The sequence below is a fragment of the Acinonyx jubatus genome, chromosome A1, assembly GCF_027475565.1.
Source record: "Acinonyx jubatus isolate Ajub_Pintada_27869175 chromosome A1, VMU_Ajub_asm_v1.0, whole genome shotgun sequence".
NCBI classification, from domain to species: Eukaryota; Metazoa; Chordata; class Mammalia; order Carnivora; family Felidae; genus Acinonyx; species Acinonyx jubatus.
The window spans coordinates 77,521,134-77,548,680 of NC_069380.1; the positions used below are offsets into that span (position 1 = coordinate 77,521,134).

The 27,547-nt window shown below is 41.2% G+C and overlaps 1 protein-coding gene across 3 annotated transcripts in view; it reads left to right on the forward strand.

Moving 5' to 3' along the window:
* The window catches only part of MYO16 (myosin XVI), a 605,690-nt gene that overhangs the window by 261,262 nt on the left and 316,881 nt on the right, over positions 1-27,547 (forward strand). For 2 of the 3 annotated variants that reach the window (XM_027065214.2, XM_027065212.2), the window contains exons 8-10: positions 6,267-6,342; positions 9,791-9,944; positions 26,652-26,802. In XM_027065214.2, the coding sequence (XP_026921015.2) occupies positions 6,267-6,342; positions 9,791-9,944; positions 26,652-26,802 (381 nt within the window). The remainder of the gene's footprint in view (positions 1-6,266; positions 6,343-9,790; positions 9,945-26,651; positions 26,803-27,547) is intronic. The other variant, XM_053217786.1, reaches the window with a different exon arrangement.

Here is a 27,547-nt window from a genome sequence, read left to right on the forward strand (position 1 = left end):
AACTGAATCGTTTATGTGACTGATGTCTTTTGGTTTTATAGTTCTTTTATGAATCGTACATAAAGTAAAATTTGATTCTAGCCTTGATGTATTTTTAGTGCCCACAGTAGGATTGGTGATGCTACAGCAAATCATCAGAAAGTAACCGCACAAATGCTACATCCTAAATATCCTTCCCTTCCAAAGTATTTTGTATCACACAGCCTGTGTATACTGATGTTCAAAGGAGTCATTTGTATTGCCAGAAACATTTTTTTTCCCCAGGTTCATAAGAATTAAGATATTCTCAGAGAGTTTTGTTTTTGTTGTGTTTGTTTTTCAGATATTTCTTCTTTGCTGTAGGAAAACATAAAGTCACTATCTGGTTTTCCTCCCACCCCTCTGAGCACTCAGTATTGACAGGCTCAGTGCTCCGTGCAGGCTATATAAAGACATGTTTATACATCTTTAGGGAATCTCCTCACCTGAAACTCCCAGTGCTCTACCTGTCTATGGCTCCCCAAACTGCCTTGTTTCCCTCTCACTGTGCAGACCCCCCAAGGACCAGTGCCCACTGGGTAATCTCTACCAACCTGCCCTCCACCTCCACTCATATGGGAAGGGAATCATCAGCTCCTTTCTCCAGCCCCAATGAGTTGCTCTCTCTATGGGTCATCATTTATTGACCACAAAACTGGGCATCATCCTTCCTCCCCCCTCCTCCCCTCTCCGGTGCCTAATAAACCTGAGTCCATGAGTTCCCACCTGGGAATGGTGTGAGGCTATGTGAGATGTAACCACTGCCCCCACCCTGTCCAGGAGCAGTATCCTTACGCGGGGCCTGGCCCACCAGCCCACCAGCACTGTCCCACCCCTTCTGCACATGTAAGCCTTGTCAACGCAGGTATCATCCAGTGTCAGCACATAGCATCCTTTGCTGTGCCCGGACAGGAAACACCACTCCACAGTGCACTTTGCAAGCCCCTGTGCCTGGGAGTCCGCTTTGTTCTCCGGCTTCATTCCCCAGCCTCCCCCACCAGGTTGGAACAGGTGACCATACCCAACCACTTCCAGTTTCTGGAACATGCCACCATGTGCATCCTCTCATGTTCTTTGCTTTTCCTGAGATTGTTAAGTGGTTCTATCTTACTGACATGGTAGACCATGAGGAGACGATGCTTCAGTGGCTGCATTGGCTGTGGCACCTGTATCTCTGAACCATGTCACTTACCATGGCGGGTTGCATCTGTCCCCACTGCCCTCTGGTGCCTAATGCGTGCCAACAGGGTGGGCAGACAGCGATGTTTCTCATCAGCACAGGGCCTGACCCGGAACACGCAGTTCTGCCCACAAATGAGGGGGCCCGCAATGGTCCTCGGGTGGCAGGTGCTTGTCCTTCCAGCCCTCTGTGCGTGCACCTGCGCAGCGGGCTGCGGGAGGGATGCCCTGGGGGCAGCAGGGACCAGGCGCACACGTCTGTGATGGGCACCCCAGGAAAACAGCGCATGGGCAAAGGGAGTCCAGCCAGGGGCAGATGGCATGGGCAACACCTGTGGGGTAGCATAGGCATTAATCGAGGAGCAGGACCAGGAAGGTCATGGGGCAAGGAGGCTGCCACGTGGGGGGAGGAGGGACCCACTCGGGAAGGATGCGCAGATAACTGGAGCAGTTGGAGAGCTTGTGTTCTGAAGGACGGACACAGGATCTGTGCTTCATGTGAAATCGTAGCGGGACACATGGCGGGGGGCGGGGGGCAACCATTTATTAGCTGGTTTTGTATGTTGGATCTGAAATCCTCCAGGGGGTTCTGAGTGGGAGGCAATGGCTCATTACAGTGTAGAGCAGACACCAGTGAGGTAGGAGGCACACACTGTGCGTTCCGGACCTTTAAGGTTTCAGTGTCTTCTCCTTAGGTTGTGAAATGATCCCTTTTAGCGTCTCAGACAGAAACCAGCTATAGCCACTGATTGCTACTGTTTGACTCTTCAAAGAGGGAATTTAAATGACCATCAAGCAATTAATTTTGCTAAATTCATCCAATCTGAAGGACAACTCTCCAACGAATGAAGTCCATATCCAGTGAATCTTGGATGGATTTAAATTTCAGCTTAAATGTGTATTTTCTATTAGCCATTATGGTCTCCTTTTACACACTCACCCCTCCACCCCAATACACGCACAGTCACCTTATTCTCCGGTGCCTTTGGTGATTATAACGGTCTTGTACTAGTGTAGATGAATTCTTACTGGGTTGCACGCTCGACCTATTCACACATGAAGCAATTTACCTAAAGATCTTTTGTGAGGATAAAACAAATGTTTTGGAGGAGAGTAATTGAAATTAGCACTGGCCTGTTTAATTTAGTTCTGTGATGTGCTTCCCTGATTTCTAATTGGAAGTGCATGGGAAATACCATCTCTAAAAAAATAAAGGAATTTCCCAAATGAGAAAAGCTTCCTCCTTCCACACACGGATGCTTATTTTTATGGGCCTGAAATAAAATGGAGTTACTTTTATTGTTGCAGATTTTTATGTAGGAAGCATTTTGCTTTGATTACTTAAATGCTTTCTGCAGTTCTAGTTGAAGCTGGGGATGAGGACTGGTTTGCTGAGAGATTGCGCAAGTTTCTCTCTGGAGTTCTGGAAACCGTGAATTGAATTTAGAAATGTGAAGTTAATTGTTAGACTCTGTGATGGTCTGACGTTTTTGCAGAGATATGAAAGCTTTTAGGTTTATTAACTATTTTTTCAGATTTGTGGAAACCAAAGGCAATCTTAGCTAAATTTTGGATTTTTTCCCTTTTTCTTCTGTCTTTTCTCCTTCCTTTTCTTCCTTTGTCCTTCCCTCTCTCCTGCTCTTCGTCTTTCTTTTCCTTCTCCCCTTCCATTTGGTTTAAACGCAAGCAAATCTCTCTGATCTTTAATATAACCAAACTCTCTTCTGTACATATTTTAATGTCCTGGACATCTGCTGTATGTATTCTATCTTTCAGATTTCAAGAGATTCTTTCTTTAGTAAACTGTGTACTTGGAAGTAAAAATAAACTTCTAAATATAATCTCTCTACTGTAATGTAATTTAAATGTTATTGATGTAATTTGTGTCCTGGAAAACCAAACACTGATTTTTGAATTGGCTTTGGGAAAGCAGACTATTTAAAATCTAATTAATTTTTTAATGAGAGTGCTAAGAGGAGCTATCATTGGTGGGTGGGGAGATGCCTCAGTGTGCCTGGATGTGAAGCTCCCCATGTGGGGAGAACATCACAGCACATGTTAAAAAGCAAAACCCAAGACTGGAAAAGCCAGTCTCATTCGAATCCGTATAAAGCAAGAAATGGAAACAAAAGACACAGATGGGAAAGGAGAAAGGAGAAAGGAGAAAGGAAGGTAAGAATACCAAAGGAATCAGGAAAAAATGGAAAAACTAGAACCATTAAGTGCATACGTCAAGTTGTTCACAGCAGCATTGAAAACACAAAATATATAATAATATATTTAATAAAATATTTTAACAGAAGATTTCTACACTGACGACGATGAAACACTGCAGTGAGAAATGAGAAAAGAGCTAAATAAATGGAGAGGCAAAGCCACATTCATGTGTAGCGACAGTGAATATTTTTGCGCTAGCTGTGGAAGGCTGAATATTATCCTCCAAAGATGCCCACACCCTAATAACCCAGTTTCTGACAATACATTTGTTACCTGGCAAGGCAGAAGAACTTTGCAGTTGTGGTTGATTAAGGATTTTGAGATGGAAAGATTTCCGGGGATTACCCAGATGGGTCCTTAAAAGCAGAGAAACATTTCTTCCTGGCTGAGGGTCTGCGAGAGGTGTGGCTCTGCAAAGATGGTCAGAGAGATGCAGGTTCAAAGGTGAGGGAAGGAATGAGTTGCCTGTTGAGGCTGTAAAGGTCGAGAAACAGATCTTCCCCGAGAGCCATGAGGGAACATCCTGTTGCCAATACCCTTATTTCAACCTTGTGAGACATGTGTCAGGTTGCTGAATTGTAAGATAATTTCTTTTTGTTTAAAGCACTACATTTGTGATATTTTTAACAGCCATAGAAAATTAGTACAGTGTCTATTTAAAGCCATTCCCATCAAAATCCTAAACCCTTTCTTCTAGAAATTGAAAAGTTCATTCTAAAATTTATATGGCGACACAAAGTACCCACATGGACAAACTTATCTTAAAAAGTAAGAAAATGACAGATTTTTTTTAAGACCCACTGTAAGTCTTTCACTTATGTGATTTCAGTACTGGCTATAAAGCTACACTAATCAAGGTAGTTAGGGAATGAGATAAGGGCAGACAAATAGATCAATGAAACATAGACCAGAGTCCAAAAGTGGGCAGGGACATATGTATCCCATTAATTTTCTACAAAGGTAGCAAAGTAATTCGGTATGAGAGGAAAAAAAGGTTTTTTTGTTTGTTTTGTTTTTTTAAGAAATATGGCTGAAAAACAACACATTTGTGCTGGACCAAAATAAATTTGAGCTTTTATGTGCCATTTGTGAAAACTCAGTTGAGGTGGTCCATACGTATAAACATTAAAATGATAGAGACTTTAGAAGAAAATATAGCATGATATTGTCATGACCTTCGATTAGGCAAAGAGCTATTGAACATAAAGAGTGCTGACCTCTAGAGAGAAAAAGTAGAGATGTTGCACTTTAACAAAAGCAAAACAAAGTGAAAATAACCTTCAGTTCTTAAAAAAAAAAAAAACATTTTCAAGAATATGCACAGGCGAGCCATAGAATGGGAGGAAATATTTGGGATATGCATATCTGGCAAGTGTATCTAGAACATACAAAGAACACAGATCACTAATAAAAAGACAAATACTCCAGTAATAAGTGGGTGAAAAAGTCTTGAATAGACACTCCACAAAAGAAAATCTAAGATTGGCTACTAAACGCATGAAAAGGTGTTCATTGTCCTTCGCTGTCATGGAAATCAGTAAAACTAGACCAAAATATGACTTCATTCCCAGTATGATAGCTAAGCTTAAAAAAAATGACAAAAACAAGTGTTGGAGAGCATGTGAATCTAGCAATATGTAGATGTACAATTACAAATTATTACATAGAATATGGGGCAACGGGAACTCTTGTTGGGGATGGGAGTGTAAATTTGAGCTCTCGGCAAAAAAAAAAAAAAAAAAAAAAAAAAATTGGAGCCCTCTGACCACTTTGATGATGTCCAGACCTTTGCCTTGCAATTTCTGTCCCCTAAAGTGCTGTATCCAGAAGAGATCCTTGCACCTGTGTCCCAAGAGAAATAAATGAGAGTGTCTGTAGCAACATTATTTGTGAAAGTAAGTGACCGCAAATGACTTGAATGTCCACTGAGGAGGGCAGACCAATTGTGATACATTTGTACAGTGCAGTTACATGCAGCCAAGAAAATGGAAAAATCTTGTTCACATCCACTGCCTCTGGTGATTCTCCAAAACGCAGTGTTAAGTCACGAGAGCGGGGCATCTATGAATATAGACACTAGGATTTCACTTCTATAAATGTCACAAACAGATACAACTGGGCAGTATGTAGTTTGGACATACTTCTGTACGTAAGGGTTAAACCTATAAGGAAAACATAGCAATAGCCCAAAATTCACGACAGTGGTCAACTCCAGGAAATAGGGATAATTTGGGGAAGAAACACAGAAAGATACCATGAATGACCCATTTTAAAAAGTTGGACCTACTGGAAATTATTTCATTTCCCCTCTGTCAGTGATACATGTACATTATATGTATTCTTTGAATTTCTATTTTATAAGATTTAAAACATAGATTAATCTCTCATCAAGTTGTTTTCTTCTTAAAGCCTGGGAGTAAGTTTCCCTATCTTCCCACGTGACTTTAGTTCATATTACCTGTGGGGCTGCCGTGATTAGGCCATACTGGTGAGACTTTAATTTAGAGTTGCTAAATTAAAACAAAGACTTAAAACGTAGAATATGCGATTCCTCCCAAAAGATGCCCTAAAATAAACCTGAAAGGCGTTAAGTGAGCCTTTTTTCAAAGCCTCAGCGATTTATACCTCATTTGATAGGTAATTTTTTGTTGGAGTGTCTGTCACTTTTTTTATATAAGAAACGGAAAAAAACTGGCAGTGGAGGGGGTAAGAAACGTTTAGTGTAGGATATATTTATACCTTCTCACACCACCAGACTCTAAGTGCCCTGGAGGCCAGGACTGCGTAGCACCTACTCACGAATCCTCAGTATCCACCACACTTTCTTATTTCCGTGATCTTTAATGTTTCAGACAAACCTGGTGAAACTTCTTCTGATGCATCAGGCGAATCCAAACCTTCTGAACTGCAATGAAGAGAAGGCCTCAGGTAGGTGATCAGCATCCTGGGACCACCGGCAGTTACAGTCTCCTTCCTTTCCTACCAGAGTTGTTCATCCACCATCACCAGAGTCAGCCTCTCCTGTCAAGTTCTGTGCACACGCTCGGGTCCAAGCACTGTTCACAAACTCCTGTGCCCCGCCCCCCCCCAGCACCTTTACGAGAAGACATTCCAGAGGGGCTCCGTGTATAGGGTGCCCTTGGACTTGGGTGCAATCTGCTTTTGAGCTTTAATTTCCTAGGCAGTGATTCCTTCAATGTCAATTACTTTAAAATATTTTGCTGTTATTTAACTACTTTCTTATCGTTTCAAATATACACTTGTTCACTAGAGTAATATTTGAAAAATGCTTACTTATTTATGTTGAGAGAGAGAGAGAGAGAGAGACAGCAGGGGAGAGGCAGTGAGAGAGGGAGACAGAAAATCCTAAGCAGGCTCCCTGTGGTCAGTCGTGGGGCTCGAACTCACGAACTGTGGTATCATGACCTGAGCCAAGATCAAAAGTCCCGGACGCTTAACCGACTGTGCCACCCAGGTGTCCCCTTGCTAGAGTAATTTAAAACAATAATAATGTTTTCTTCTGCACAGATAGGTATACTGTAGAAATCAAGACGGACTTTCTCAAGCTAATTTAAAACTTTGAAAATCTTAATGTTACTATTTTTAATAAGTATCTTCTTGAATATTTCTAGAGTTCTTTTTACCACTGTTATTGCATATGTACATACACTAATTTAAAAAATAGATGCTTATTCATTTTCTAGCTTTTAAAATTTGACAAATATACTAATCAGTTATTTGTTTGTTAAAAATAAAAATCTAGGGGGCGCCTGGGTGGCTCAGTCGGTTAGGCGGCCGACTTCGGCTCAGGTCACGATCTCGCGGTCCATGAGTTCAAGCCCCGCGTCGGGGCTCTGTGCTGACTGCTCAGAGCCTGGAGCCCGTTTCAGATTCTGTGTCTCCCTCTCTCTCTGACCCTCCCCCGTTCATGCTCTGTCTCTCTCTGTCTCAAAAATAAATAAACATTTAAAAAATAATTAAAAAAATAAAATAAAATAAAAAACAAAAATAAAAATCTAGGAAAAGTATAGCATAAGTAATAAAATGATATAAAATTTTGAAGGTAGTAATTGATCTAAATAACTTAATTCAGTTTCTTCTTATTGCTATACTTTAATAATCTAAAAGCACTTTATGCCTGAGATTTGTCAGTGGATATACTTACAGGTGTATGATTACATGACTAACCGCCAGCTTATGACAAAATGAGAGTTTTTCTCTATTTCTTATTTTTTTGGAGTTAAATGTTGTTTAAGTGTATCCATCTTTTTTAATGTTTATTTTTTTTTTGAGAGAGATAGAGAGCATAAGCTGGAGAGTGACAGAGAGAAAAGGAGAGAGAGAATCCCAAGCAGGATCCCCATCATTAGTGTGGAGCCCAAGGTGGGGCTCGATCCCAGGAACTGTGAGATCATGACCTGAGCCAAAATCCAGAGTCAGATGCTTAACCAACTGAGCCACCCAGGCGCCCCTAGTCCATCTTATCTGCTCAAATAAACTGAAGATTTAACGAACAAAACTCTAAGATTGCTTTATAGTTTCTAACTTTAGAATCAGGCTAATATTAATGATAGTGTAGTAATCTTACCATTAACTACAAAAGCATGTGGTTTGTTTTGTTTTGTTTTGTTTTGTTTTGTTTTTTAAAAAGGGAGCACCTGGGTGGCTCAGTCGGTTAAGCATCTGACTTCGACTCAGGTCATTAGGATGCAGTTCATGAGTTCAAGCCCCACGTCAAGCTCTGTGCTGACAGCGTGGAGCCTGGAGCCTGCTTTGGATTCTATGTCTCCCTCTATCTCTGCCCCTCTTCCCTTGTGCTCGCTCTCTCTCTCTCTGTCAAAACTAAACATAAAAAAATTCAAAATGGTAAAGAGTAAATAGAAATTTATAGTTTTTTTTCCTATTCTTTAAAATATGTATTGTGAAATATGTCACATCCTCTGTTTACTGTAGTTCCAACAGATCACATTTTTCAAGTTTATATCCCTGGCTTCTTTCCCAGAGAAGAGAATATATGATTGACCCTTGAGTATCTAGACTCCCATCTGTCACACTTCTACCTTTTAGGTCTAGTGTCAGCTAGACCTAAATGTGCCCAAATAGACACCCAAGGCAACCCACAGCCCTAGGGCCCAGGGCATGACTAAATGTCTGGTCTGGCCTCAACCCTGGCTACCTCAGGATATGAAGGCTGTCATACACAGTTTTGCCCATGTGGGTCATGCTGAGTCTACCATCAATAGAATCCATTTTCCATACTTTATTGGTCATGAGTGACACAGTGATGGGCCGATAAAAGACTCTCAGTAATCTTTGTTGATTGAATGAAAATACTTCTTTCTTGGGGCGCCTGGGTGGCTCAGTCAGTTGAGCATCCACCTCTTGATTTCAGCTCAAGTCATGATCCCAGGAAGTTCAGTGATGAGGATTGAAAAAGAAGAGTTGCACCCATTAGATTCCTAATTGTTATGAATGCAAATTTTTCTTCAGGATTGACTGACTTCCGGTTTTGATTGTTAGTAAGTGCGAATTTGATTAAGGCACATCGATATGCCCACCTAAAGATATTCAGATGTTACTGTCAACCTGTAACTTATAATATAGTTATATTTCAGATTGAAAAACACAGATCACAGAGAAAGGCTAGACTTACTGTTCTCATAACATGACTATTGTCCATCTACCTATTTAATAGGATGTTTGTAGAACGCCTACGACAAGTTTTATACTAACCCAGTCTTCGGGAAGGTATAACTATTTTCATATTTTTCATTCATCAAGCTGAAGGAAGAGTTGCAGAGAATAAAATGACATTAAGTTCCTTCAAGCTTAGCTTCTCCGTGATTTTACATCTTACACATCACCACTTGATGACTATTGTTTTTATATTTTTCATTTCATTTGTAATTAAATATGTCACTGATATAAAACAAGATAGCCTTTTAAAATGGCATGGGGCGCCTGGGTGGCTCAGTCGGTTAAGTGTCCAACTCTTAGTTTCAGCTCAGGTCATGATCTCACAGTTTTGTGAGTTCAAGCCCCATGTTGGGCTCTGCTCTGACAGTGCAGAGCCTGCTTGGGCTTCTCTGTCTCTGTCTCTCTCTCTCTCTCTCTCTCTCTCTGCCCCTCCCCTGCTCATGCTGTCTCTGTCTCTCTCAAAATAAATAAACTTTAAAGTCTTAAAAATAAATAAATAAATAAATAAATAAAATGGCAATACTGCAATTTTATTCCTACCATAAACTTTTAATGTTTTTCATTTTGCTCTATGTGTTCATAAATTTTAGCATTTTAAGCACATCAGAATTATTCCAAGTGAATCGTTTTCTGTGATCTCGCCTCCTACTTCTTCTGTGTCTTGTATTGTTTTTTGTAGATATTGCTGCCTCTGAGTTTATTGAGGAAATGCTGCTGAAAGCTGAAATCGCCTGGGAAGAAAGGGTTAAAGAACGTTTATCTGTTCCTGCCTTGGCCTCTGAGGAGCCATATGAGGAGATTCTCCACGACCTTCCAGCACTTTCCAGCAAGCTGTAAGTGCCTTTAGTGTAGAATGCTGATGTCCTAGCCCTTGCTCGCTGAAGATTGATTATTTTGTTTGCCGTCCCTGTTAACCACCATTTTACAGTCCATTGCAAGATGGACTTTTAATGAAAAGAATTAGAAAATTGAAGCTATCTGTCAACATACTTACCACAAAATACTGTTGACGGTCGCGAGTTTAGCATAATTTTTGGAAAACTGGCTGATTCTCTTAAACATTATTATTTTAGTTAGTGTTTCAATTTGTCACCATGGGACCAAAGGTCAGATTTTAAACACACTCCACATTTTTAGCTGAACTGATTTGTAAGATTTCCTGTGACTGTTAAAATGACTGAATTCCTAAAGTAGGAAATACAGATGTTCACTTTTTCTCTCTAAAGTACAAAGCTTAATGATTTCTTGTTGTCTAAAATATCTCCTAAATGCTGATACATACTATAGCAAGGATGGACCTCAAAAATGTTATGCGAAGTGAGTGAAGCCAGGCACAAAAAACTGCGTATTGTATAATCCCATTTAGATAAGACATCCAGAATTGGCTAATCCATAGAAATAGAAAGTGTATTAGTGGATTACAGGAGTGGGGACGGGGTAAAGGGGAATGACTCTTAATGGAGATGGAGTTTCCTTTTGGGGATAGTGGAAAATGTTCTAGAAGCAGATGTGATGGTTACACAAATTTGTGAATAGGCTAAAAAAAAGTGCTGAATTGTACACTTTAAAAGTGTGGATTTTGTGCTATGTGAATCATATCTCAACAAAAGAAGAATCTAATCTACGTAAGGAAAAAATATTTCGCTTTGAAAAACAAAATCTGGTATATACAAGCAGTGGGACCTTGGGAAAGTTCTTTCTATGAAATTGTTTCTTTTCTGGCAATAGCGAATCTGTCTCCTACTGGAATATTTGAGGGCGCCCTGAATAAATAACACAGTTTGGGTTCAGAGAGACTGAAAAGTAATCCAGCTGTAATGATGGAGACCAAATTACACCTGATCACTGATAGGGGCTGCTTTGGAGGGCATAACTGAAATCTTAAGCAGGCTCCACACTCAGCGTGGAGCATGACGTGGGGCTCAATCTCACAACCCGGAGATCATGACCTGAGTCGAAATCAAGAGTCAGGCGCTCAACCGACTGAGCCACCTGTGCGCCCCTAAATGGATCCCATTATTGGGCAGCTTTACCGACCACGTCCAAGGCACCTGTGAACTAGATCAGGTCTCCCAAATGAGGAGCTTCCAGACAAAGCTCATAACAGGACGGGACAAGCAGGCTCGCTCTACGAATAAAGAGAAGGGAGCTAAGGAGATGCTCTTCCCAGATTCATCCATCAGAGATGATGGATGCCCAGACTTAGCATGACTTGATCTCCTTTCCCGGGGAATAGAGGAGATGCTTCCAATTGCCTCCTCGCAAGGGGGGGCTGTGCTGAATAAGAAAGCTCAGAGGGAAACACGCATTTCAGCACAGATGCCATCACAGCCATTCAATAATACTTTTAATTTTAAGTTACTCTTGATAATTCAAGAGGCTACAGTTGTGTGCGAATGCATACGTTTACTTAATTCTCCACTTAATGCTGGCACGTATTCATCATCGGATTGGACTTTTTAACTGTGTTAGAAAGGAGCTTGTTTTTATATCAGACGCTCTGCTAAGAATTTCATGGATTCTCTTCTTCCATCTTCAAAGCGCAATTAAGCGTCTCTTATTTTCCCAAGATCACAGAGCTGGGATAGGACACATCAGGATTTACAGCCCAGCATTCCTACCCTAGATCTTCCGCACCCTGTTTTCACAGGTGGAAGAAAAATACCATGACATGGATGTGGGAGAAAAAAGGACAAAAAAAGCCATAGAACTAGAAGTTAGAGTCCAGTTAGGAACCGTTAAGAAGATAAATATCAAGTGACCCCAAATGAACAGGTGGAATAGTTTGACATCATGTTTACGTGATTATACTACTGATAGCCCTGGGAGGAGAGGAGTAATACAAACATTTGCTATGGAAGAATTTTTCTTTTCATATGGTGAGAGTAAAATCAATACCCAACAGATTCTGTTTTACTATTAGAATTATGTATGGGCTTTCCAGTTAAAGAGTTGTTAAACTGTAAGCAGATCCCAAGTTTGCGTTAAAACCAAATTCTTTCATAATAAGTTATTTGGGATAAATATCAACTTATCCATGCATCTATAGCTTTGTTTATGTCTTCTCCCTTTAAAAAAATAAAAGAAACTGATAACAGCCAATTTGCCCCCAAAGATACTTCTATATACTTTTTTATATTGTTGATTCAGCAACACATTTTGAACAGATTATTAAGCGGCCTATTTATTCTACCCAATTCAATATAATTGTTTTGATTACATTGTTTCTTACTGACTTGGAGCTTGGAAACTTTGCAATAAGTTTATACTGAATTTCAACCTATGTTTTCACTGCAGTCCACTGTTCTTTTTGTTCAGAGAGAGAATTGAAAATTAAATCAAAGAACAAATCAATCATAGTTTTACTTTTTTTTAATCTGAAAAAAAATCGCAAATAGACTTGACTAGTTTAAGGGTAATAATTAAGTACATTTTTAAATTGTCTTTATAATTTATGATTGTGATACATGTTATCTGTTTTTCATTGTCTTTGTAGTGTTATTAATAAATACGAACCAGCAGCAAATAGATGAGAGAGTATACCAACTAGGTACAGTTATATTTTAGTGCAGAAATTTTACTTCCTTTTTTTTCTTAATTTTTAAATGGTTACTTATTTTTGAGAGAGAAAGACAGAGCATGAGCGGGGAGAGGCAGAGAGAGAGGGAGACACAGAATCCGAAGAAGGCTCCAGGCTTCGAGCTGTCAGCACAGAGCCTGATGTGGGGCTCGAACTCACAGACCATGAGGTCATGACCTCAGCCGAAGTCGGACACTTAACCGACTGAGCCACCCAGGCACCCTGAAATTTTACTTTCCATAACTGCTCTTCTGAGCTGTGCTTTTGTATGAGCAGGACAAATATGGACACTCAAATTTCTTCCATAAATAAATTCACAAACATTGTAAAGGTCAAAACTTTTTCTAAAGTGGTAAATGTGTGCATTGTTGAGGGAAAAAAAGCATTTGTTGCTTTGAGTGTATTTTATAGCACAATGGTGATTGATTGGGACAAGAAACTTACTGAAATGTGTAGGATATTTTTAACACACTGCTCTTGTAATAGAGAACATATATGAAAAAGATCAGAGCATTGGTGTGAGTCACAGAAAATATAAGTGTAATTCTTTTGCAGATCATTTACAAAGCAGCGTTTGTTCACATATCAGTTGTTGGAGCGTCCGTGGTTTAGCCCTGGTGTCCGGGAGGGTTTGATCTTGTGTCTCTCTCTCTCTCCTGCCTCAGCATTGCTGAGTTTTCTGCAAAAGCTTTCTAGCTGTTCCCTCCATTAAAATAAACAAACACCATTGTTCTGTGACAATCCAAGTTTCCCTCATTTAAACCAAGTGCATCCTCTAGTGGTTTGATAACCTGAATTTTAAATGTGAAGCCTGATCTTCAGGTATTTCCAAAGTCCCTCAGCTTTAGGGAGGTGAAGAAGGAATTAGAACAAAATGAAAATCCAGGAAGAAGGGGAAAGAGCAAAGGGGGGGCCTCGTGGTCAGTTTTCCTCTGCTCCAGGCAAGAACAAGCATTCGAATGAATGAAGCTCACTGCTCCTTTCATTTCCTTATTTTGCCCCAGAAAAGATAGTGCGTGAAGCGTACAATTAGAAAAAAAAACTACAACAGCCTTCTTCTCTCTGTTGTTTTTCTTCAGAAAGTCTCTTCACCCACCTTTTATCAGCAGCCCTCATTCTGAGAACTTATGACGCATTACCTCCTCTGAATTATCATGGCTCATCTTTTGGTTTTAAATCCCGCTTCCTATTCCTTTGTGTTCTACAGTTGACTGGCTCCTTTTACATTTTCCTAGGATATGTTTTGCTTAAAATTTTAAGAAAACGATTGAGCGGTTTAATCTGCTACCTCAGCACACAAGTCAAATTCCCTTTCCAAATGTCAGATCTTGTTGACCGTCCCGTGAGGATTTGTGTGCTCACCCACGGATAGGATAAGAACGACACTTCTGCTGTGGTTCACTGTTAGCTGGACCCCTAATGGTGGTGAAACATATAATCAATAGGAAAATCCTATACTGTTGAACTGTTCCACATTCGACGTTTCTAAGATATCTCCTACTTAAGTGAACATGATGAAGTGTATATTTGTTGCCTGACTTTCAAGTTCATGTCTCAAAATGAGCATGTTAGATTGAACTCAGAAGCCTTCCCAGCTACGATGTTCCTTATCTGTTTAACTTGCAGGCTTCCTCTCTGCCTGAAATTCGCAACCACTGTTATCATACTCGACTGCTATTCCCCCTCTATTCTTTCTTGACTTCTGACTGGGTGCCTCCTCCCTGTGTTGTCTTTCCTGTCCTGAGATGGATCCCAGGGTCTCATGTCCAAGTTATTGCCACTAATGGAACAGCCATGGCCAGAATGCACCCTTTGGTGTTTGAACATGGAAGTGCTCTCCCGGGGTATTTAAAAACAATTTTAGTGCTTATTTATTTTTGAGAAAGAGAGAGGCAGACAGAGCGTGAGCAGGGGAGGGGCAGAGAGAGAGGGAGACACAGATCTGAAGCAGCTCCAGGCTCCAAGCAGTCAGCACAGAGCCTGATGCTGGGCTCAGACTCACCAATCGCAAGATCACGACCTGAGCTGAAGTCAGACGCTCAACCGACTGAGCCACCCAGACGCCCCTCTCCTAGGGTCGTTAGTCACTGAAAAGTTTGATACGTGCCAACGTTTGCTTCTAATATGCTATTTCACGGGGTCCTTGAGTTGGAATTCGCAACAATTCTGCATAGTACCTAGTGGGCGGAGTGGTTCGCCAACCAGTTGTGGGTTTTCACCAAGCAGTAACAACAGTGACAACAGCTGACAGTTCCTGGGCAGCCGCCGGACATCAGGACTTGTGCGGAGTGGTTTGTGTGGGTCACTGCATTTGATCCTCAGAAGAGCACAAGTACTGTCTCTCATTTGTTGTTGTTAAGTTTTATTTATTTGGTTTTATTGTTTTTAGAAGCTTATGTATTTTGAGAGAGAGAGAGAGAACAGGAGGGGCAGAGAGAAAGAGAGAGAATCCCAAGCAGGCTTTGCAGTCAGCACAGAGCCCAACATGGGGCTCGATCTCACGGCCGTAGGATGATGTCCTGAGCCGAATCCAAGAGTCAGACACTTAATCGGCTGAGCCGCACAGGCGCCCCTTTTGTTGTTAATTTTTAAATTGGAGTACCGATGACACACAATGGCACATTAGTGTCGGGCGGACAGCGTAGTGATTCGGCATCACTGTGTGCTGTCCTCACCACAAGAGTAGCTCCCGTGAATCACCCTACAACACCATTGCAATATCACTGGCTGTCTTCCCTGTGCTGTCTTGTATTCCCGTGACTTTTTTTATCTTGATTGCTAAATGTCTTGACACACACAACACAAATGCTTCCTCCTGTATCCCCACGTTATAAATCCCAGTCTGACACTCAGAACTTAAGGGAGGTGACCCGTGTCATACACAGGTACCCAGTCTTCTACTGGTTCAGGGAGGAGGTCATTTTTATTGGCAATGCTAAAACCTCTGATTTGGCTTGAAAGAGGAAATTGCTGATGTGAATTTGGCTGTTGTGGTCAGTCCGCTTTGGCTGTGGGCCACTGCCAGTTTAGCAGAAGTGTTTCGTGTGACCACTTAAAAGATAGTCTGCGACTGGGGAGACCTTTCCCTTCCGCAGAAACCATAAGCATGAAGGCCCCTTGCGATACCTCGTGCTGCTGATCTGCTTTCAAGATAAAGCTACCGGTGAAATGGAACAACATGGGGCCATTACCTCTCTCTACCGTGTTATCTATCACACTGTTGGTCTTGCTTGGTCTGAGCATCTACACTGACTCCCAGAGGTGGCCTGTGAGGCCCTGCGCTGTGTGGCCATTATGGACAGAGACCCCAGAGCCATACATCCTGGTTCCGGTGCTGGTTCGGCACCTGCTGGCTCTTGACTCAGGCAGTTTGGTCAAAGTCTTTGCCACCTTTCTCCTCAAGTGTAAAATGTGGGTGTTGTTTAGTTAAGACTTTGTCCAGGCCTTTCTCCCTGCTTCTTGGGAGGAGAGATGCTAGAAGCTTGAAATTCCCAAGTCATGGGACTGTTTCCGATGTCAAAGATCCCGGGGGTCACACTTGAATTTATGCCGCCAGGGCGCCTCAGGGCCGGGGGCTGGTCACACCGGAATATCCAGCAATGGGAGTGACTGAGCACTGAGTCAGCCTGGGCTCCAGGACGGGAGGAGTCCAGTGATGGAGTCCATCAAGCTTAGGTAACAAAACCTCAGGGAGGACCCGGTGGAACTTGCTGACTGGGGAGCACCTCTGTAGGCTTGGCGGGTGATATGCCCTGATTCCACAGGGAGGGCCCTCTGGACCACACCCAGAGAGAGCGTGCGCACTGCGGGTCCTGACCTGTGCCCTCCGCAATAAAGCCGTAGTAGTAAATGTGGTGCATCCCCGAGCGCTGTGAGTTGTTCTAGTGAGTCATCAAACGCCAGTTGTACATTGGTAGGCGCTTGGTCGGAAGTGTGGGTGGGCATGGAGACCCCCAAACTCGTGGCCGTGTCTGACATAGGGGCAACAGCCTTGCTGGAAACAGTGCCCTTCATTTGTGGGGTCTGTGCTGTGGACAGTCAGTGTCAGAACTGCACTGCAGGAGGCCACCCAGTGATGATGATGGCGGTGACAGATGTCTCTTGAACGTGCTCTTGATAACTCAGTGAAAATCTTTCTGAAACACTTAGAGCGCAGCGTCTGGCTCACTGTGATTCGACATACATGCTTGAGAAACGATGAAAGGAAAACCAGATGTTTTTCCATCCGTCTGTGAATTGTCAGCATAATCATCTAAAGAAGAAAGGTCTTGTAGTTATACGGGGAGACAATAGAATTCAGCTTGCCGTTTGGTGCTGTCGAACTGAATATGAACCATTTAGAGAAAGACTTGTTTTCTAAGAAGCTGGAAAGAAACATCCAATCTCAGAGAAGACCAGCTTTGGGCGGGTGCGTCCTCTGATTAGGTTGCTTCAGGGCTGGGTCTGCAGGGTTTCTGAGTCATGTAGCACTTGGGATGGAGAAAAGATGTGACAGGGAAAAGTCTGGAAAGAGGCAGACCTGAGCAGGGCCAAGGACGAAAAAAGCACAAGGGGCTAGGGGTGCGTAGGTCCCAGGGTGCATCAGCCAAGTGGCCGTTGATGAGAAGAAATACCCTGTGGTGATTTTTCAAAGGGCAGAGTATGGGTTGTGCAATGTGTCTTTGACCTCAATAAAACCTGAGACCCACAACAGTCTTAGAGTAGATGTTATGGAAAGCCTTGAAGAGGCCACATTTTCTGAGAGAGGCCCATCAGGCATTCATTCAAAAGCAGGCCAACTGTGGCCACACAAGATTTCTTCTACAGCCTTTCTTGCTCAATCGACAATAAATATGATTTGCATATCAAAGCAGTTTCAATAATTATTGAGCCTGACTGGGAACAGGCCCAAGAAGATTGCCTTGAGTATCGATTGGGCTCATGGTTGCAGTCTTGTCATGCAGTGTATTAGAAAAATTATGTTGCAAATGAAGGACATAGCCTTCGACCCATGTCTCAACACCACACGTGGGGCTTTCTTTGCAGAAATGTCTCCGAGTAATTCAGGATAAGCAATACTGAAAAGTGCATTTTTACTCTTGGACCCTTAGACACACCTGTGCTACATCCATTAATGGCCTTGCCCCTGATGGGGGAACACCACATCTCTGGTTTCTCCTCTAAGGCGGTTGTTGTTGTACATTTACTACTCTCCCTGAATGACCTGAACGTTTTCAAAATCAGCGCAGCTTCCCGTGACCATTTTGCAGTAAAATAAGTTCACCTGAGATAAAGTCGGACCACACTCCCAGCCCTGGATTCTTCAGAGTCTTTGGAAGCTTTGCATCACACAGTCTTGACAAAGCTGTCGGTCAGTTCCACGTGAACTTACAGGTAGGAATGGCTTCCATGGTCTAGTGGGGGATGGAGAGAAATGTCACACAATCCAGGGACACGATGAGACATGGAGAATTATTTAATCTGATTTCCAAGTTTAAACCATTTACACTATCCCTCAAACATGGTTGGATAACTAGTCAGTCTTCTAAAGTTGGTTGCAAACCACACTGTCGTGAGTCTCTGATTTTTACTGAGGTCTAGAAGACACATTGCCTAACTCATGAAGGTAAGAGGGACGGGGTCAGCATTTCCCTTTCTAGTCAGTTCTTTCCCCTACACCTGAAACTGCCCCAGAGATGGGGCTCACTACCTTTCAGAGCATTTATTCCATAAGCTACCACACACCCACACCTCATTCTCTTCTCTTTTTATATTATATGCCGTGTGTATACACACTCACTCGGCACACCCATGCTGGTGACTTAAGTTTTACCACATTCTATCAAATGTACTTGCTAAAAATGATGGAGAAATGCAGATTATTAAGTGTTTCCTTGATTCAAGTGAACGATAGTCATGTTGTTTTGTATAAATGTCATTCATTAAATACCTATTCAGAAACATAAACGCATGCTACACAGCATAACAGTATAACATGGCCTATCCAGAAATTCCCTTCATGTATTCCCAGAGTGGACGCATTCGACTCACTTTATTTTAGAGTCTGAAAATTTCTTTGCAGGTACCGGTTGAGAACTACAAGATGAATATCAAGTATCTTAACAACAGTGTCATTTCCCGTTTAACCATGAGACATATTGACATTTTTGTTTCCTAAACACAAGGAATATTTTATCAAAGTGGTTTTTCTTTCATTGTAGTTTTTTAATGACACAAACTAAAGTTATTTGGGGGGGGATGGTGTTGGGCAAAGATAGCAATTAATTCAAAGCTGTCCAGGAACTGTCTCCTTCGAAATTAACCTTTAGATAATTATTTTGTAGATGCAGAAAAACCCAAATTCCCTGTGGTAAGTCATTTATGTAGCTATGTTGTTAGGATTAAAATTGAGATCTATTCAGTACGTCACCACCACAATAACTGAGTCACATATGCCATTTCCTTTTTTTTTAATGCTTATTTATTTTTGAGAGTGGGGGTAGGGGCAGAGAGAGAGGGAGGCACAGAATCCGAAGCAGGCTCCAGGCTCCGAGCTGTCAGCACAGAGCCCGATGTGGGGCTCGAACTCATGAATGCATGACCTGAGCTGGCGTAGGATGCTTAACCGACTGAGCCACCCAGGCACCCCATATATGCCATTTCTTTACATTTATTTTGATGAGGTTTTTTTTGTTGGCCTACTATATCTCCATATAGCCAATTTTGTTTGTTTTCTATAGTTTTCTAAAATTGCTGGTGTTAGAATGGGCAATGATTGTTGCTTGTGTTAGTTTTGTTTTATTACCTTCCTGTTTCCATTTTCAGAAACAAAATCCCAGTTCCTACAGGCACATTTGCTCTGCATGAAATGCCTTTTATGTTTCTAGAAATAAGTAAGTCTTGACTAAATCCAATAGAGTTCAGAAATTGATTTTCTGCCGGAATAGTGTCATGTGTTTTTTTCCACAGTCAGGTTAAAGCAATCTCTCGCCCTTTTAGTCTAAACTTCTCTTGGATAGTAGCTGTTTCATTTTCTTTACGTTTGTGGAATCTGCCTTACTTAAGCCTTCTTTTACTATTTTCCTTACTATTTTTTTTCTGGTTTTCACTGATAGACTTCTATTCCTGACACCTTTTTTATAAAATTAAAATTTTCTCATGGAGGAAAAATCGGAAAGTCCAGGAAAACATATACAAGCATGAAAAAATGCACTCATTAATGTCAAAAGAAAAATTTATACTAGAGAAGTTAAGGGTGAAAGGAAGAACTTATTCAAGACTCTTGCACTAGAGGGAGAGAGACTGAACTTGACTCTTGATACAAAAGGTCAGAGAGCTTTTAAGCGCTGGGATGAGTGTGTGGAAAAGCCTGGAAAAGCAGGAAGGCTGGTCCTTGTGAGGAGGCCATCCACAGTTCACTGGTTGGTGCTTAAGGAAGTGAGGCTCCTACCCTCCCACAGAGACCAGGAGATTGGGGCTCCTTCCCTCAACGAGCCTCATGGTTACATTTCTAGAGAATAGCTCCCAGGTCCTGGGGAAGGATGTTGCCAGTTGTAGAATATTTACAGCTCAGAGGGACAAAGGGCGAATTTACACTGGAACGTTCTCTAAGGTAAGAGCTCTAAGAAAAGGGAGGGAGGCAGTCTAGAGCTGGAGAGAAGCTGTTCTGAAGGTGAGCTGAGAGAGGAGACTGTGAAGTCCATCTGCATCAGTAGTCCACCTTTGAGAGAGAGAGAGAGAGAGAGAGAGAGAACCCCAAGCAGGCCCCATGCCCAGTGTGGAGCCCCACATGGAGCTCGCTCTCACCACAGTGAGATCATGTCAGACACTTAATTGACTGAGCCACCCAGGCACCCCCCACAGTAGTCTACCTTTTTAATGAAACTCCTATTAATTTGGTCCATTCCTTCTTATCCTTTGTGTGTTTCTTTTTCTTTATTGAATTCTTGTTCTGTCTATATAATTACATCTTATTTTTCTAAAAATCCATCTCATATCATAAATATTTTGCATTGATAAACATTTAACATGTATTGAAACAAACAGCAGTGAGTACTTAAACATTATTATTCCTTTTTCTAGAAAAATATCATTTTCATACATTTTCACAGTGTACAAATGGATAATCAGTGAAAATTTAAATATATAGAAGTGAGCTTAGATGAATGCCGTAAGTAATCACAATGATTATGGATGAAATATCCTTCATTTTACAAGTGGAATGGAAACTTAAAGAAGAGTTGTTCCATGGACATTCAAAACATTACCATATGCCGGCAGCCAAGGTACATGCTTTGCATTTATTTAATGTTTATTTATTTATTTTGAGAGAGACAGAGAGAGCGAGCATGCAATCAAGGGAGGAGCAGAGAGAGAGTAGAGAGAGAATCCTAAGCAGGCTCTGAGTTTTCAGCTCAGAGTCCAACACGGGGCTGGAACCCACAAACCGTGAGATCATGACCTGAGCTGAAATCAAGAGTCAGACCCTTAACCCACAGAGCCACCCACGTGCCTCATGCTTTGCATTTTCTTATAGAAAATATGCATATGACAAATATGTTACCATGTGATCCAACTGTATTATTTAGAATCATTGTTTTTCTTATATGAATAAGAGTATTTTTAACTAGTTACTTACAATTATTGTTAGTAGTAAACCTATGATATTAAGTTATTGAGTGTGGAAGTGATTTTTAAAGACGTAGGTGAAAACGCGTCGGAGGAGGGTGCACGTGTTAGCATCACAGAACTGTAGGGCTTAGCATACACTTAGATACTGCCTCATCTAACTCCTGCATTTGCAAGGGCGCAGCTGTGGCCCAGAGATTGTGAAGGCTTAGAAAGTCAGGTGATTGCCAACGTGAGGCAGAAACTGACTTAGAATGAGGTCACTGTATTCCTGGATCCATCTTCTTTCTGAGTATACCTCTCAGTTGGAAATACGATAGAACCCGCTAGTAACACTGTGATTAGATTTGAGATAAGAAAGGGGTTGTTTGGCTGTTTTAGTAAACTCACTGTTTCTCCCTTTCAGAAATCCTTTTTGGGGTGCTTGGGTGGCTCAGTCGGTTCAGCGGCTGACTTTGGCTCAGGTCTTGATCTCACGGTTCCTGAGTTTGAGCCCCGTACTGGGCTCTGCACTGACAGTCTGGAGCCTGGTTGGGATTCTCTGTCTCTGTGCCCAAAATAAATAATTCTCTCTCTCTGTGCTCAAAATAAATAAATACATTTTACAACAGGAACATAGAAATCCTTTCTAACTGGTGACTTTCTGTGGTTTCTACCTGACTAGTCAAACCACGGCTTTATTCATCACTTTATACTCAGAACACTTGGCACAGTGTAGGCAAAACCTCTCTAGTTTTTTTTTTTTCTTTTCTCTTTTTCTTTTAAACCTTCCTGACAAAGCAGAAAGAAAGAGATGGCTGATATACAAGGCCAGATAAGTAAGGACACATTTTGGTAGGTGTGAGGGTGGATTGTGGATGTGGCCAGTGTGACTGGTGGCTAAGAACACAAGCTCTGGACCTCAGGTCCCAGCTGTAGTCCTGCCTCCCTGTGTGTCCACAGCCAGTCCGTGTCTCTGTCCCCCAGTGTACTCATCTATAAAATAGGTGGAATAGTAGATGTGTCTTTATAATGTTGTTGTTCCATAAAGAGTTAGTATGGATGGAGTACTTAGAATGGAGATGACCATGCCTTAAATCCCATGTAATTATCAAAATGTTTTGTGCATGGTCCACTCAAATTAAAGAAAATATAGGGAAGCTGCAATGGTCTTCAAATACCTGAAGGGTTCTCATGTCAGAGAAGCATGGGACACACCTCGGAAGCTCAGAGAGGATGAATACCAGTTAGGGCAGCGGGCAGTGTTGCCCAGTTGTTCACGGAAGAAATAGGGCCCCTTTGCAGTTGTGGATACCTTACCACTCGATGGTATTCAAGCAGATCTGGATATGAAATTTTTATAAGCTTTACAATCATCCCCATCATATAGTGAATTTAAAAAAAAAATGTTTAACGTTTATTCATTTTTGAGAGACAGAGTGCAAGCAGGGGAGGGGAAGAGAGAGAGGGAGACACAGAATCCAAAGCAGGCTCCAGACTCTGAGCTGTCAGCACAGAGGCCAACACGGGGCTTGAACCCACGAACTAGGAGATTATGATCTGAGCCGAAGTCAGATGCTTAACCGACTGGGCCACCCAGGCGCCCCAAGAATTTTTAAAATTAATAACTGTACTCTTGGGAAGGATAGTCTGCCATGGGCTTTGAGCACCCTGCACATTGTTGCTCAGTTTTTCAGACTGTAAGGCCTGTGTAGTTAGAAATACAGGCCACCAAGTAGCTCAAGGAAACCACAGAACTCACTTGAGGGGAGTGGCACTGGCTTACCAGCTACTTGGTGCAGTGTTCACTGCTCGCTCAAAAAGTATTTGACTCTTGCCCGGGACTCTGTCCTACAACACAACACACTGTGGGTGCAGGTGTCCGTGGAGGTCTACCTGTGTGGGCCCATCGTGGGACATGGTGCAAACACAAAACTCTGTGTGTGCCGTCTGTGAGTAACAACATCCTCCGTCTCAGATCTGGGAATCTCTTGTCTCCCACGCTTCTCCATGAAATAGTGCCAAGCTGACCTGTTAGTTTGTAAGCAGAGCAAACTTCACAGCGCTGGGCACATGCAACTAACAATAGCTAATTTCACTGCCTGCTTATTCCTGTAGTCATTGTGCTAAGCCCTTTGTATGCATTATGTTGGAAATCCAACACCGGTCTTTTTTTACAGATTGGTTTTAGAGAATGTGTATATAGCTTGCCCAGGATGGCAGAGTGAGCATCAAACATTGTACTTTTATGACACAGACACAGTACACTTGTCACTGTTCTGCACCAGGCTGCCTCGTTAGTGTGCTCCCCTGTCGCCTCACCTACTTAAATATGTCTTCATTCAGTAAACCATCATCATCCAGAGCTCAAGGGATGCATAACCGACCTCACATTTCTGTAAAAGTGTTCCTCGGGCCTTTCCCTCAGGCCTGGCATTAATGCAGCCCATTTACTGTTGTTGTTGTTTTTCCACACTTTGCTAGACTCTGTTGTACATTTGGAAGATAGGGCACAGAGACAGGCTGTAAAACAATGAGACGTTGTGGTTACTAAAAGAAGCCCTTCAGGATGCTTTCCTCCACCCCTAGCACTGTTAATCTACAAAATCATTTGCATTTCTGTATACAGCAAGAGGAGATTGAAATAAAAAATTCACTTGTAATGGCGTGAAAACATGCAATAGAACAGAATAAATCTAACAGATATTTGGAAGGTTTTAATACCAAAAGTTACAAGAATACTGAGGAAAATTAATGATCAGAATAAATAAAGATACTGTGCTTATGGATGACAGAATTCAACACCGTTAATATATAAACCCTCCCCCAAATTGATTTACCGGTTGAGCACAATGCTAATCAAAGTCCCAATGGGCGTGTTTATAAACATTGACAAATAGATTGTAAAGTCTATATGAAAATGTTAATGATCTTGAATAGCCAAAACAAAAGAGCGAAGTTGGATGAATCCTAGTACTTGATTTTGAGTCTTACTGTGAAGGTGTATTAAAGCAAGACAATGCAATATTGGTGTGAGACTGGACTGCTATATCAGTGGAACATACTGGAGTACCCCCAGATAGACCCACACATATATGGTCAACTGAATCTTAACAAAGGTATCCAGATAATTGGCTGGAACACTTGGACAGCCAGCCATAGGAAAAAAATAACGAAACTTGACGCGTGTACAACGCCGTATATGAAACCCACTCACGATGGATTATAGACTCAAATGTAAAGCACAAAACTATAACGTTTCTGGAATATAACCTGGGAGAAAACCTTTTTGATCTTGGGTTAAGAAAAGAATTCTTAGATAAGACACAAGAAACCCAAGTCATAAGAGGAAAAAAAAAAAGGAACAACATATTTTGAAACACACTATAAAGAAGATGAAAAGATAAGACCCAGACTGGGAGAAAATACTTGCCATGTATGCATCTGATAAAGGACTGGGAACCAGAATATATAAAGCCAGTACTCAGGCAACAAAGATTTGGACACCCACTTTACCAGAGAAGAGCTTTTTATATTGAATAAGCACATTAAAATACAGATTGAAACCACAGCGAAAAACCACTAACATACCTACTAGAGTGGATTTTAAAAAGAGAGAGAAGTGGGGCGCCTGGGTGGCTCAGTCGGTTAGGCATCCAACTTTGGCTCAGGTCACGATCTCACAGTTTGTGGGTTCGAGCCCCGCATCAGACTCTGTGCTGATAGCTCAGAGCCTGGAGCCTGTTTCAGATTCTGTGTCTCCCTCTCTCTCTGCCCCTCCCCCGTTCATGCTCTGTCTCTCTCTGTCTCAAAAATAAATAAACATTAAAAAAAATTAAAAAAAAACATTATGCTAAGTAAGTGAAGGCAGATGCAGGCAGCTACGTGCTCTATGATCCCTTTCTGACATTTTAGAAAAGGCAAAACTATAGTGAAAGAAGTAATTATCAGTGGTTGCAAGGGGCAGGAGGTGAGTGGACATGACTGGCTCCAAAGAGCAAGCACAAATATGGGCACTTGGCTGGCCCAGTCGGAGGAGAGTGTGACTCTTGATCTCAGGGCTGTGAGTTCAAGTCCCAACGGGGTGTAGAGATTTCTTAAAGAAATTAAAACACAAACAAACAAAGAACAGGCACAAAGAGATGGTTGGGAATGATAAAAATCCTATATAGCACTGGTTATGTGGGCTACACAAATACATATATTTAACCATTTACAACTATATATATATATTCGACACATACATCTACAAATGCATGTACATCTACAAAAAGTGAGTCATAGTCATACCTCAATAAACCTGAATTTTTTGCAAACCAAAAAGTGCATTTAAGCGTTAATTAGAATTACAAGTGCTATAACAGAATACATGAAATAAATATGTTTATATATATCGCACTTGATTAAATAGGTATATATTTTTGCTTGTATGGTAACATTTAGGGAAATGCAGTTTTAAATCTCGCTATCGTAAAATGTTACAATGCAAATTAAACATTTAGATTGTGTTAATTTTTAATGAACATTATATAATAATGGCTTTCTTTTGGCAATGATGTCTTTGGAACAAAATAAAATGAAGTGGTTTTTATTTTCTTTTTTTGCCTAGTTTGAGCCATATGAAGTAATGAAACTTATTGTTTGTAATATTTCAACCTTTGAGCACATCATTCTTCTCTGATTCCCCTATTAATATTTCATTACAAACTCTAAATATTGCCCATGATTCTATAACATATTTTAATTTTTTTTTCAATGTTTGTTTATTTTTGAGAGACAGAGCATGAGCAGGGGAGGGGCACAGAGAGAGGGAGACACAAAATCTGAAGCAGGCTCCAGGCTCTGAGCCGTCAGCACAGAGCCCAACATGGGGCTCCAACTCACAGACCGTGCGAGATCATGACCTGAGCCAAAGTTGGGCGCTCAACCAACTGAGCCACCAAGGCGCCCCTCTATAACATATTTTAAATTGCATATGAATAATATTTTAATTAATTGTGTAATTTTGGCCTTTACGTGTTTGCAATTCACTTTCCCACTTAAATCTCTTACTTAGTTCAACCATGCATCAACCTTAGCTTATAATTTGCTTATAAATTGCTTATTGATTTTCTTTTATGTCATATATACATTTGTAAACATTTTCTTCTCAAGTTGAATATATTTTTTTCTTTTAAGGTTGAAATTGAGTGAAATTTAGAATAGAAAAGTTTACAGATTTCCCGTTGATTGTTTTTTTCCCCTCTGTGTCGAGAAGCAGTTTCTTATCTGAGTAAAACACCTTTCTGTCACTGCCCAGTTTTGTTATGGTCTTTTTTGATTAATACGACAGTGTCCGGAGAAGACTAATTACAATGTTGATTATTTTCTGTAGCAGTCCCCTGGTGTTGCCGATTGCCAAGCAAGACAGTATGTTGGAAAAAGACATTATGTTCAAAGATGCAAGAAAAGGTCTATGTAAGCGACAGTCTCAGGACAGCGTCCCTGAAGATGCCACGGTGAATGTCCCCACCAAACCTGAACAGGTAACACGTCTTTACTGTGTGTCTGCTTAGTGCATCATGCTTTAAAATCCAACGTTTCAAAACCAAACACCCACAAATTTCCATTCAAGGAAAAATTCATGACCTAAAGGTTAATACTTGGTTTAAAGTTCCCATATACACACTGTCATGGCATTATACTGACCATTAAACATAGCTGCTATTGTGCTGTAGAAGGATTTAATTTTATACTCTTGACTTCTATATCAGGAATGTGAGCTCAGCCAGTATGCTGATTCCTGAATATTCCTGAATAACAGTTATGTGTTTGGTCATCATTTTGATTATTACATGGAGTATGCTTTTTGTTTCCTTCAAAGATCCAACTATTTTATATAACAAGAAGAAAGAAAAATCAACCACTAAGAGTCATTTATGGAAAGTAACTGTGGTGGTGTACTTTGTGTGTGTGTGTGTGTGTGTGTGTGTGTGTGTGTGTGTGTGTGTATGTGTGTGTGTCCCGCAGTGCCTAGGTTATGGGCGATCACTTTGATGAGCTGGGAGATATAGAAATTAGTGTATTTTCTGTTACCATTCCTACAGAAATAAATGATTTTTACATGCTTCATGTTTTATAAGTGGCAGAGTGATTTTATACATGTCAGAGTAATCCTTGAAACTGTTTTATTTCACTCTAATTTCAGATAATTTAAAGACATCTTAGCTAGGTTTTCCAAAGGCCATCTTTTCAAAATTTAATTTTAGTTTCATTAATTTTTGTTATGTC